Below are 12,452 nucleotides of genomic sequence, written 5' to 3'. Positions count from 1 at the left end.
CACATATTTTTTTTATTTTTAGTTCTTATTGAAAATAGAATTCCCTATTGCCTCTTCTTACAGTGAACTACTGCAGAAAAGCAGTAATACACATGTATTCCTCCAGCTTTCCATGTTGGTTTCAACTGTTAAGCTTTTCACAGTGTTGCTTGGTGCTCTTGTTCCCCTGGTGTTACACTGCACGAGTCCAATGCAGAGGAGAATCAAAAAGAGGTTAAATTTGCCACAGCGTGTACAGTTAATACATTCTAAAAATATGCATGCAGGTTCTGCTTATAGGTAAAAGGACCAGACTATCGCTTTTCCTTTATTAGAGCAGAGTTTCCTGAAGACAGTGTATGGGATGTGTCAAGTACTATTCCTGTGTTACCTAGAGGATAGAGACGAGGGGAGTCAGTTCAGCGGGTTTGGGCAAATGTCAAAGAAATAAATTCTTATCTCTTCTTTTCTGTCAAAGGTATCGGATATCAGCTTGGGTAGCCAATCTATTTTAATGCTGCCCGAAACAGCAGTACCTTTGCTTCATCTCTGCTTTCCATTCTGAGCAGGGTTGGTGGGAGGGAGGTTTGCACTTGATGAGTGACTGAAATGTGAAGTCGTGATTTCTGCGTAAGCCAGGAATCAGAGAACCCGCATGGTAGATCTGGCTCTTCAGAGCATTGGAGGGCTTTTGTGCATATCCTTAGGATTAACATAATTATGAAGTTAGAAGGCCTTCCTTTTGAAGAGATTATTGAGAAAATCTCTTCAACGTTGACTTGTTTTTTTTCTACTCGCAGATTAAGGTCCTTTCTGTAGGAAGGTACAATTTGTCCCGTAATTAATACTTTATTAAAAAAAATGGTGAGATGTTTAATCAGCCTGTTGTCAAAACGTTAACAGGCGTTACAGAAAGTTCTGGTATGTTGCAACATCTTAAAAGTTATTACAGTTGACATAGGCATCTATTAAGTGCTGTTATTCACATTTAGATGTACAGAAAGTTAGAGGTTGTGATTTGTTTGAAGTAGCACATTGAGCTTTTTCACTCCAACCTCTTAACTATAGGCTGTAACCATAACTTGTCTTGCGTTACATAATTAAATAGAAAAAGTTCATCAGTTTCTAAGACACTACTCTTCCTGTCTGGAGAAAAAGACCTACAATCATAATTTCAATGTAATACTGTGCTTTTCCATTTCCATTTTTCCAGTTCTCTAAAAAATATGTGAGGACAGGGATGGAAAGTGAATGCCTGCTTTTTTTTAGAGTAAAAATTGATCAGGAGAGTGACAATCTGAGCCACTTCAAGATTTTCTTTTTTCTGTTGAATTCCCTACATTTGTCAAATTAACTTCAGTCTTGAACAGCACAAAAATAACCCCCTGTCTATCCACTGGCCCCAAATTTTGCTGTTCAGCAAGCAAGACAGTGGAGCAACCAACACACTGAAGGCAGTCCTATGGTTAGATGGATTTAACTTTTTATTCTTGTAATTAGAAACAGTATTTTACATGGTCTCTTGGCTATGATTTAGATACTGCTTGTGGCTCTATACTAAATAATTCTGCATGAGCACCATCCTCAGCTCCCTCACAGAGGAGTCGCAGAATGCTCACATGATGTGGCTGATGTATTTTCCAAATCGATTAAGCTGCATTTTACCCTCAAGGTACATATTGATGTTTTTTTTTTTTTCATTTGGGACATTTTGACTACAGTTGATGCAATGGAAACTTTGATAAAATAATGAAATTGACAGCTTAATTCTAGGAGAACTCTTTGTTTAGAACATCTGACGTAGCTATTAAATATCTATGTGTGTGTGTGCACACGCACACACGTTACAATTGCTATTTTAAAGGATTTTATTTTTCCTAATTTGAAAGCATGTGGCCAAATTTATTTTTGGTATAGTCTGTTTGAATTCAGCTGAACTATCTCTTTTTAATTTGTGTGTGTATGTATATATATGCACGCATTCCCATTCTTATGCACCCCATATATGCACATATAGATGTTTGATTAACTTCAGAACATCACTTAGAGTAAATTCAGTCTGCTTTAGCGAACTTTTTTGCCTGAGAGATTTAGAGATTGTATTGTATTAGAATATTCCTCCCTTTCAAATAGGCAGTTTGCAAGATCATTTGCTTGTAATTTATTTATTATTACTCAGCCTGATAGCACTCATAATTTCTAAACATAGATAATCACATTTCCTGCCAGAAAGAGTACACAGTTGAAGAAAGAAAATCACTCTAACTGCTGTTGCAGCAGACTCCTACAAACAACATAATGTAACAATTTACAGACTTTCCTGGCATAGCAAAGCTTTGAAAAAAAACCTATATAGGCTCAGAATTTGTGATGCCCATATGAGGAGCATAACAACATCTTTAAATTAGTCTTTGCAATGAAGAGCTCTTCTAAACACATAGGGAGAATTCAGTGGAAGTACTCAGAATGAAGGTGGGACTCCGAACTCCAGCATTTGTTAGATGCTTCTTGTTGGCTCTGAGTTTTAGACATGTGACATTAGGCAGCATGAATTACTTTCTCTTCAAAGAAATCCCAAGGCATGCAGTTCACGGCATCTGTTGTCTCTGTAATGGCATTGGTTCTGCATCTACAGTATTTTTATAAATGTATTTATAAATGGAATATTCAAGGCACTGAGAGGGGTGCAACTTCTTAATTATTTTTTTTTTTAAATCCTCTGAATTTTATGGACCAAATCTACAAGTGGATTCAGGCAGCACTGCTGTCACCATGGGGCATTTGTAAAGCCTCTGGTAGCTGCTGCTGAGTCCTGTAGGTACTCAGAAAACCTCCCACATCCCAGTTCAATTTAAATATCTAAAACTACTTGTCTTTTGATGTTGCTTGACTGATGGGATTTTGGCTCCTAATTAAGCCCATATTTAGAAGTTAGGAAGTTAAAAGTCCTTTATGTCCTGATTCTGTAAACGGACTCAAAGCACGTCAGCTGGGCATGGAGCGCTGCAGTATGTCCCATAGCACCTACCAGCCACTGCTCAGAGAAACGCTTGGAGAAGGAGATACTGGCTTTGGGTTCTGGAACCTGAGCTAAAGCCCAGTCATTACTGATAGTTTCTTGGGATTTTTTGGGGGGAGGGGTGCCCATGCAGTTATTTCAAGTATCATCTTTCGTGTTCACACGCTCACTGAAGAACCTGTGTAACAAAAATCAGGAGTGAGTACATACCAAATTATAAAGGTAGCTGAGACATTCTAGTTGATGCTGTATGCAATTGACTCTGAAATGATATCTCATTTAATAGGTATGAGAACTGATAGGAACCACTTTGGGTTTGTTTTTGATTACCTTTCAGGAGCTATGATATAAAAACACTGCCTCTTAGCCCAAAGTGTCAAAACAAACAGAAGATTTTTAATGATTTAAAAAAGCCCACACAACAGAACAGAGTAGTCGACACAGGCATATTGGGACAGAGAGGTATGAAGGATATTGAATTGGGCTTCTATATTAATTCACATTCTTTATTGTTGCTGTTTAGTAAAAGCTTATGCATGAATATCAGTTTTGTTCTTCAAGGTCTTTTTTATGTCTGCCTACAAAACAGCTTGATGCTTGATTCATTTTCTGAAGCTTGTAAACATTGATATGTGAAATAGATATTAAAGTTACATAGTGCTTAGTTGTGCTAGTGAATTTTAACCACGGTGAAGGAAAAGGAGCGGCGATTGCTGTCTGCTGCTCTGAGGACAGTGCTCTTGCAGTGCTCTGCACTTGCGATGTGCAAGGCCTGTATTGCTCCTGTTCCTAGATGAGACTTACCACAAAACTGCCTGTTAACCACAGTCCTAGGAGTAAATTTGAGTTTCGTGGTGTCTGTGCCAGACAACACTAAAGGACTGAATTCATTTACACTTACCTGAGGTGAAAGGCTGACAGAGCCAGCCCTACCTTATAGTGAGAAACATTATATGGGTTTGGTTCCACAACTGCTCCAGATTCCAGCACTGAGTTGTCTCTGTGGACCAGCTTTGTCTCTTTGAATGTAGGTTTTTTTGTAGTCCCTCATGATAAATCTGCTTGACTGGGGTTTGAGCCATTGATAGGTTTCTTGTATTATTTTTATATAAATGTATAAAACATATATATATGTATATACTGTTTGACAGTATGCATTTTAAGAACAAGTAGCGTACGGCTGTTTGGGGATGGTAAGAAGGCGAGAGGCCTCTGAGTAGCTCATAGATGTGAGAGGTTCCTGTGTTCCAGCTTGTAGTAAACTGTAGCATTAATTTACTTATTAAATCAATGCATAGAATATAAAGAATTGAAACTGCATCTTGAGAGCCCTTGGACAAGAGACGTTTGATATATAACTAGAAGGAAGGTCTTTGAGTTCTTTCAGTTGAGTGGGGGGGGCAATTTTTTAGATCTGGATGACTTTTTTACTTTTCTGCCTTTCAAATGTATTGTATTACTGTTCAACGGTATTCACTGTGACTACAACTTGAATTTTTAAGATGTATACTGCTTTTTTTCCCCAGCATATGGCTTCATGATGGTACATCAACAGATCTAGGCATTTTACATCAATTGCGCAGACCTCTCTCTCTTGAGCTTGTGCCATATTTGGTAGCAATGGTTGGCTCTTGTTTTGGCTTTGGATCAAGACATGCCAGGAGATAATGACAACACAGTTGGTTTCACAAACATTTTTCTGAGTTCAGTGGCATTCAGAAATCAATTGCTTCATTCTAAGTGTTGGAGAAGAGAGTAATGTACACAGATTCATTTTTCTATTTCACCCTGGTCTAAACTTGATCCCACTTGGCCGACTGTGTTTGGTCTGAACCCCTGCTGTCTGCAATAATCGAGCCCCTTATCCCAGATCCGCTCGTGTCTACAAAGTTCATCTTCCCTGATCAGTCTTGTCCAGACACTCCCAGTTCCCTGCTGAAAATCCAGTCATTCCCGCTAGCCCCTGGCTTCCTCCTTCCCTTCTCTGCTCCATCCAGTATTCTGTTCTCACTTGGTGCCTAATTTTCTCTTCTGGCAGTTTTTCCCCGTTGCTTTCCAGTTCATAGTGCCCCTTCTTTGCCTCCTGTAGAGATCCTTCCTGATGAGTCTCAATTTTAGTTTTTTCATCACCTTACCTGATTTCATTGTATTCTGCAGTCTTCTCACTGCTCTGCATTTTTGTTTGGTTTTCTCTCACCAGCTTTTAGTCTCATTACTCACTCTTTTTGAGTTGTTGGTCCTTCTACTTGTCTGTTATTTTCACACTTGTTTCAACATGGTAGATATTGTCAATCCGTTTTCTTTCTGTATTCCAATTCTAAACGTTGCCTCAATCTTTCCCTTTCTCCACTCACCTGTCTGATCAAAATTCAATGTTGTCACACTGTGCTCGTTTCTCATTATTTCATAATCTCCTCTTCCAGTAAAATCTAGTCTCTACTTTTTGTATAGTACAGTCCAACTTCCCTTTCTGCAGTCCTAGACTTCTTGCCAGGTCAGTCTCAGAGTTCGCTCTTGCCCCCTCCTTTTCTCCATCCGCCTCCTCGCCAGAATTCCTGTCCCAGGCTCTTCCTTTCCCTCCTCCAGTTTGGCTGTTGGACTGCCTGTGTTGGCAACCAAATGTTGGTGGTAAGACAACTTGAAGAAGCCATACAGGAAAAGCTTAACTTTTTCTTCTAACGCATATTCATTATTGTGTGGGAATGGAATATGCATTGTCTTGCCACATTGCTGGAGCTGTCAAGAGATGAAGAATGATCAAGAATGAAATCCTGAGTGATTGCACTAACCACGTTTAAAATCTGAGTTTTGTTTATTAAAAGATCATAACTTGGATCCACTACTCGGGGTCCCTGAAGTCATTTGAATTACGAGTCCCTACTCCAAGTGGAGTGGGGATGGAAGGATGGAAGAGTGTTTAAAAAATTCTGACAGTATTTTCCTGTCTTTATTCTCAGAACTGAATGAACCATATGGATGAGGTTAAAGAATAATATTAAACAGTAATAATAATAAAGTCTGCCAATGGCAAAAATCCTGCATAGAAAGTATCAGCTTAAGTAGTTAAAGTTTGGCAAGCATATAAGCAACTGAAAGCAGGGTTTTTTAAATGAGAAGTTTTGGGCAACCTTATTAATAGACTGTTGCTAGCAGCTCTGCCTATAATAAACAACTTGATTAAAGTTCCAGAACTATATTCTACTAATCCATGTAAAATGGAACTTGGGCTAGAAACAGATGCACTCCAGATATGACTCATTTAGTCTGCTGGAGTGTTTTAAATTAGCTTTTAGTTGTTTGTCAGTTTGGAAAAAAGTATGTGATTTTAAAAAAAAAAAAAAAAAGCCCTGGTTTTCTTTAGAAGAAAATATTACTGAAGCTTGTGCTGTGATTGGTGAACTTCCAGATTTTTTCATGTCTGGTAATCACAAAAAAACCCACTTTGGCTATTATAGTCTTGGATAAGGGGAAGGGGGGCATTATTTCTTTGAAGAAAGCAATATTTGTTTTCAATTTGTGTGCCTCAAATGCATAATTCTGCTTACTTCATAGGATAGTATTTATTTTCTGAGTTGTTAAAGAAGTAAGACTGAAGTATCACGAGTGCACGCATTTTTGTCTGACTGCTGTATTACCTCTCCTCCTTTTAAATCAAAAAGTAAAGTTGGATTTCAACCTTATTTGGCTGAGGAGGAGAGGCAGCATAGCTGTTATGTCTCTAGGAGAGACATTAGCATCTCTTCAAGAGAAGCATCTGTCAGGAGCCAGAATTTACACAGGACAGGCATGAGTACCCTGATTACAGGACAAGGTGCAGTCAGGGTTCATACCTTATTAGATTTTATAGGAACTGACAGTCTCAAGGAACTACAGTACCTGGGGTTTTTGTTTGTGCGTGTGTGTGTATTTTTGTCCCCTTTAGTTGGAGATGACACTGTTTAAGATAAGGCATTTTTGAAGCATCATTTGCTTTTCTGTAAGCTGTGGGGCAGTTCTCCTTTGGAAGTGCAGACACAGCGCAATCACTTTGGCCCTTGCAGACTTTCTGCATGGGTTCATGAACTTTCCTGTGTCCACCAATAAGACACGCGTACTCACCACACCTGTGGTGGGTTGACCCTGGTTGGAGGCCCCGTGCCCACCAGAGCCGCTCTATCACTCCCCTCGTTCACTGGACAGGGGAGAAGAAGTATAACGAAAAGCTTGTGGGTCAAGATAAGGACAGGGAGAGATCACTCACTAATTATCGTCATGAGCAAAACAGACTGAACTTAGAGAGGGAATTCATCTTATTTATTACTAAGCAAAACAGAGTAGAGGAATGAGAAATAAAACCAAATCTTAAAACACCTCCCCCCACCCCTCCCATCTTCCCGGGCTCAACTTCACGCCCAGCTTCAACCTCTGACCCCCCCAGCGGCACAGGGGGACGGGGAGTGGGGGTTACGGTCAGTTCATCACACGGTGTTTCTGCCACTTCTTCCTCCTCAGGGGGAGGACTCATCGTTCCCCCACTCCAGCGTGGGGTCCCTCCCACAGGAGACAGTCCTTCACGAACTTCTCCAACGTGAGTCTCCTCCATGGGGTGCAGACCTTCAGGAGCAAACTGCTCCAGCATGGGTCCCCCACGGGGTCACAAGTCCTGTCAGCAAACCTGCTCCGGCGTGGACTCCTCTCTCCACGGATCCACAGGTCCTGCCAGGAGCTTGCTCCAGCGTGGGCTTCCTACGGGGCCACAGCCTCCTTCAGGTGTCTCCACCTGCTCCGGCGTGGGGTCCTCCATGGGCTGCAGGTGGAATCTCTACACCCCCTCATCCTCCCTCCATGGGCTGCAGGGGGACAGCCTGCTTCACCATGGGCTGCAGGGGGATGTCTGCTCCGGCGCCTGGAGCACCTCCTGCCCCTCCTTCTGCACTGACCTTGGTGTCTGCAGATGTTCTTACATCTTCTCACTCCTCTCTCTGGCTGCAAAAGCTCTGGGTTTTTTTTCCTTCTTAAATATGTTATCACAGAGGTGCTGATTGGCTTGGCCTTGGCCAGCAGCGGGTCCGTCTTGGAGCCGGCTGGCATTGGCTCTGTCAGACACAGGGGAAGCTTCTAGCAGCTTCTGGCAGAAGCCACGCCTGTAGCCCCCCCGCTACCAAAACTGTGCCATGTAAACCCAACACAACGTGCTACAGGCTTGTTCCTTCCCCACATATGGGCAGGGTAGGCAGGTGGTGGCTGCAGGAAAGGCAGTCCGTAGTCTGTGAATGAGAGCTGCTGCTGTTAGAGGGCTTTAATCAATACAAGGAGACGGAGTAGCTAACGCTGCAGGACAGAGCCAAGTCACCTAAGTCTGGGACAGTTTTTCTTACAGCTTTGCTTAAAACTGAATTACTATGAAGAGAAAGAGTGCAAGTAAAGAGGGATAGTGATAGCTCTGAACTGCAGACAATCCGGTGAAGTCTTTGTCATCACTGTCCTTTTTACATTTTCCTCACCCCTGTATTTTCATATTTCATGCTTTGACAAACATTGATCCTTTACCATGCTACTATTGAATGAATCACTTGGCTAGGGGAAAAAAAATCTCAAAGAACCAAAAACCAAAACAGTTTAACTGCTCCCTGAAGTACTAAAATCAGCCTTCACAATTTTCTCTATGCAGAAACAGTTATGGTCCCCATTAAAAATAATTAATCTGATTAAAAATACAGCACAGATTACTTTCCTGAAAGCTGCTGGGTAGAGATGATCCCTATCCCTTTGTTTATGCAACCAGTTGGCTTCAGAGTAAGCAAAGAGCTTGGTTCTTACAACTTCAAGTAATCCAGTTTTGACTTTTCATCTTTGTGAGGTTTTTTTCTGTTGTTGTGGGTTTTTCTGTTTGTTTTTTTTTGAGCTGGGTGATTGTACCATTAATCTGAAACAAACAAGGGGGGGAAAAAGAGAATCCTATTATCGATTGTGTATTCTAACTGCATTTTTTTCTTACAGGGACAAGCTGATCTTCTCAAATATGCTAAAAATGAAGCACTGGAGAATCTGAAACAAATCCATTATGCCACTCTTTCGTGTGGACTCAATAAGCCAGGCACTGAAAATGCAGAAATCTCAAAGCCCCGTCGAAGTCTGGAGGTCATACCTGAAAAAGCAGGTGATGAAAACGGAGAATGAGGGAATGCTCTTCTCGTAATTATGGAGTTTATAACTCTGTGACCAATTGTAGCTGCATAGGACATTTGCTTTGCACTTACTGTTGGAAAATATTTGGAATTTTTAAAGCACAACTGGAGAAGCTAATTACAATCTATTGAAACTGTGAATGTATGTAGCAACTCTGCTTGTGAAGGCAATGATATTGTGTAACATGGAAATTACATTGTTGGCCAAAACATAGTATAGATGTAAAAGATACTGTAATTCAGTAATAGCGCGCTGAAAAGTTCATTATAGTGCCATAGGGAAATGAACATGTTTTAAATGAGCTGTAACTAGAGGGAAATCAATTGACAGAATTTGACAAGATGCCTTGGTTTTCAAATGAATTAGATGTACAGGTCCTTTATTTCTTTGCACAATTTGTTAATTGTGCTAGTGAGGTGAATCATTCTTTTGAAAATCAGGTCCAAACAAGTAGAATCCACATGTTTCACACTATATGTAATTCAGCCGCTCAGATATTTGGGTTTGAAGTGGTATTGATTTTATTGTTGAGCCATAAATTAAAATGAGAATGTAATTAGACAGTGATCACTGACTTCAGTGCACTATAGGAGAGCCATTATGTAAAAGGAAAATGTGCAATCAATCTGATAGCCTATGTCAGAAGAAGATACATACCTATTTTGCCTAAGATCTTCTGCAAATGTGTGTAGATAATGTGACCAAACTGCAAGCAAAATGTTGTAAATAGTTTTTCATTTTGTGAAGTGCTCATATTAAAAAGAGTTTTATGAGATTGCTCCCAGACAAGTAAAGCTTTTAACTAAATTTTAACTTTTTTATTTTTCAAGTATTTTCTTCCGTACAGAATAGGTGATATCTCAATAAGCAGGTTTGTCAAAAAAAAAAAAAAAAATTGCTGTTCTGGTCCTGTTTTGGTTTTCTGACAACATTAGGTAAAGGTATTGTAGCTGATATGCTCATTGTAAAATGACTATACCAACCTAGAGTGTTCTCTTACTGTTTCTGATTTAACAATAAAATGGACTATATAATTGCAGAAGCTAATAAATTTGAAGAAAAACAAGCAAAATCCTACAGAGATCAAAATGTAGTTTTTGTTCAGTTGTGGGGGAAAAAGGGGAAGATGATGATGTCTGTTGAAAAGCATTGTTTTCATTAGAGGCCTTCAAGACATGCATTCTACACTGATTTTTACTTTTTTAACCAATTCAAGATGCTGTTCTGCATTCAGATTATAATGAACATCTACCTATATATAACATCCCATATGGAGCTCCGACTGAGAACATTAGTATACTTCCACTTAATCTGAATTATTAGGGACTTAAATTTACTTTCTAGCCATTATAAAATTGAGGGGTGCGGGGATGAAAACAGTTTTCGTAGTAAATGTCACATCTTGAGCCTGCACTTTTAAATGTCAAACTGCCTGGGTTAGGAGCAGTTTTAGAAGGTGCTAAGCTCTTCCAGTGTCTAGTGACAGATTGTATGCCTCAATATTACGATCTTGCCAGGAGCAAGTTCTCTTCTGTGTTGTACCAGATGAAACATTTAACCTGTGGTAAACACCTGCAAGCGTTGCTTTTTAGACAGTCCTTCTCTATGTTGTCAGCTGGCAGTCTTCCGGTTGCACCTGAACTTGATGGGAAGCAACATGAAATTCACTGTTGCTAACTATATTCCGAGCCAGTATGAAATTACTTTTCCAGGCCCAAATCTATCAGATCTAAATCTGATTTGCCTACAGCAAAATAACTATGTTACATCAAGATTCAGCCAGGCCATAAATATACAAGGTCAGTTTCCGCTTTATCAGAAAACCTGAAACCTAGGCTGTTGGAATTACAGTTCCAACTTTTAGTTCTAATTGAAAGATGTAGACTTTGGAAAAATGTCACTACAGTTAGCACTATACTACAAAGAGGCCTCAAAGCCAGTGAAGCTCCACTTGCAGTCCTGGCCACCACCGTTTGCGTGGCATTTATTGAATGACATAATTTATATCGCAAATGAAGCATTTCTGTAGAGTCTTTTTCTCCAACTTGGCTATCAGAATTGATGGCTTGGGTATTCTTAGCACTGGTATCTTTCTGTTTAGCACATTACAACCTTAAAAGGGGCGAGGGAACGCCGAAAGGATTAAACACAGTTTGGTGTTTTTTCTTTGTTTTAAGGCAAAAAAAAGTGAGAGATGGATATCACATAAGCTAGGGCTGATGACTTGTATGTTCAGCTCTACAATATATATAACTCTGCTTACTCTGATCCTGTTCTATGTTGTTAGAAAGGAAGAAAGTAATTTTTTTGAGTAATATCCTTACATAGTTATCTGCTTTAAAATACAAAAGAAAAACAGTTAAAATATATGCATTTAGCTGTGTGACCATTTAAATATGTTTGGATTCGAGTATAGTGCTGATTTCTTAAAATGGAGGTAACTTTTGTGCATTATTCATACTTGGTCCCGATCTGTATGTACTATAAAGCCTTAAAATGAACTCATTCAACCAGATACTTTGAAAGATGGTGTGTAGCTAAATCCCTTTAGGGATGTTGCATGTTAAAAGAATGCGAGATAAACACCTGCAAGTAAAGTATCAGGTTCTATTGTTAACCCAGTGATGATAATTTCAAACCCCAATTTATTAGCATATTTTTCTCAGTTGTATTTTCTTAAAGCATTCTTTGCATCCATGATGCAATTTACTTTTATTATTAGTCCACATTTTTACACTGTTTATTTTAAATTATATAGAAGAAGATCTAGTGAAGTATTCAAAATAAAATTAATTGCAGGTTGACCTTACACCTTTCTTTGCCTTTATTTTCTTAAATGTGCTGTAATACAGTTGAACTGTTGAACTATGAAAGATGGAGCCAAAACACAAGTGACTATTTATCTGACTGCCTTTTTGGCTTTTGTTTGCCTCCAGTAATCAGTGAGTGCGTATGGGTATGTATGGAAACTGAAGTCAACATATTGCTCAGTTTAAAAGAAAATACTAATTGGGAAAGGAAAAGTTCACATACAGATTAACCACGTAGACACTAACAGTGAATTCTTTTTTTGAACACAAGAAAAAGGATAAATGGTGCCTGTTTGAAAAAGGAGCATCTCTCTAAGCCTCATCTGCATTCTTCCTGCCCAAACTCCCCTCCTCATGGGTTGTTCTTCTTGTGGTACGTAGCAGCCATTGGATATTTAATTACAGAGCCCGGGACCATGCCCTCCATCCTCTGAACACAGCGGCCAACTACAGAAGACAACTCTGCTCTCCAAGAA

The 12,452-nt window shown here is 39.6% G+C and overlaps 1 protein-coding gene across 2 annotated transcripts in view; it reads left to right on the top strand.

The window, feature by feature from the left end:
• The window catches only part of PLCL2 (phospholipase C like 2), a 111,990-nt gene extending 100,019 nt beyond the window's left edge, over positions 1-11,971 (top strand). Inside the window, exon 7 of one of the 2 annotated variants that reach the window (XM_075745861.1) lies at positions 8,978-11,971. In XM_075745861.1, coding sequence (XP_075601976.1) covers positions 8,978-9,157 — 180 coding nt within the window. In that variant the 3' untranslated portion in view covers positions 9,158-11,971. The remainder of the gene's footprint in view (positions 1-8,977) is intronic. The other variant, XM_075745862.1, reaches the window with a different exon arrangement.
• The last annotated feature ends 481 nt before the right edge of the window (positions 11,972-12,452 follow it).

Source organism: Balearica regulorum, chromosome 2, assembly GCF_011004875.1.
Source record: "Balearica regulorum gibbericeps isolate bBalReg1 chromosome 2, bBalReg1.pri, whole genome shotgun sequence".
NCBI classification, from domain to species: domain Eukaryota; kingdom Metazoa; phylum Chordata; class Aves; order Gruiformes; family Gruidae; genus Balearica; species Balearica regulorum.
This window is presented reverse-complemented; position numbering and strand designations above follow the sequence as displayed.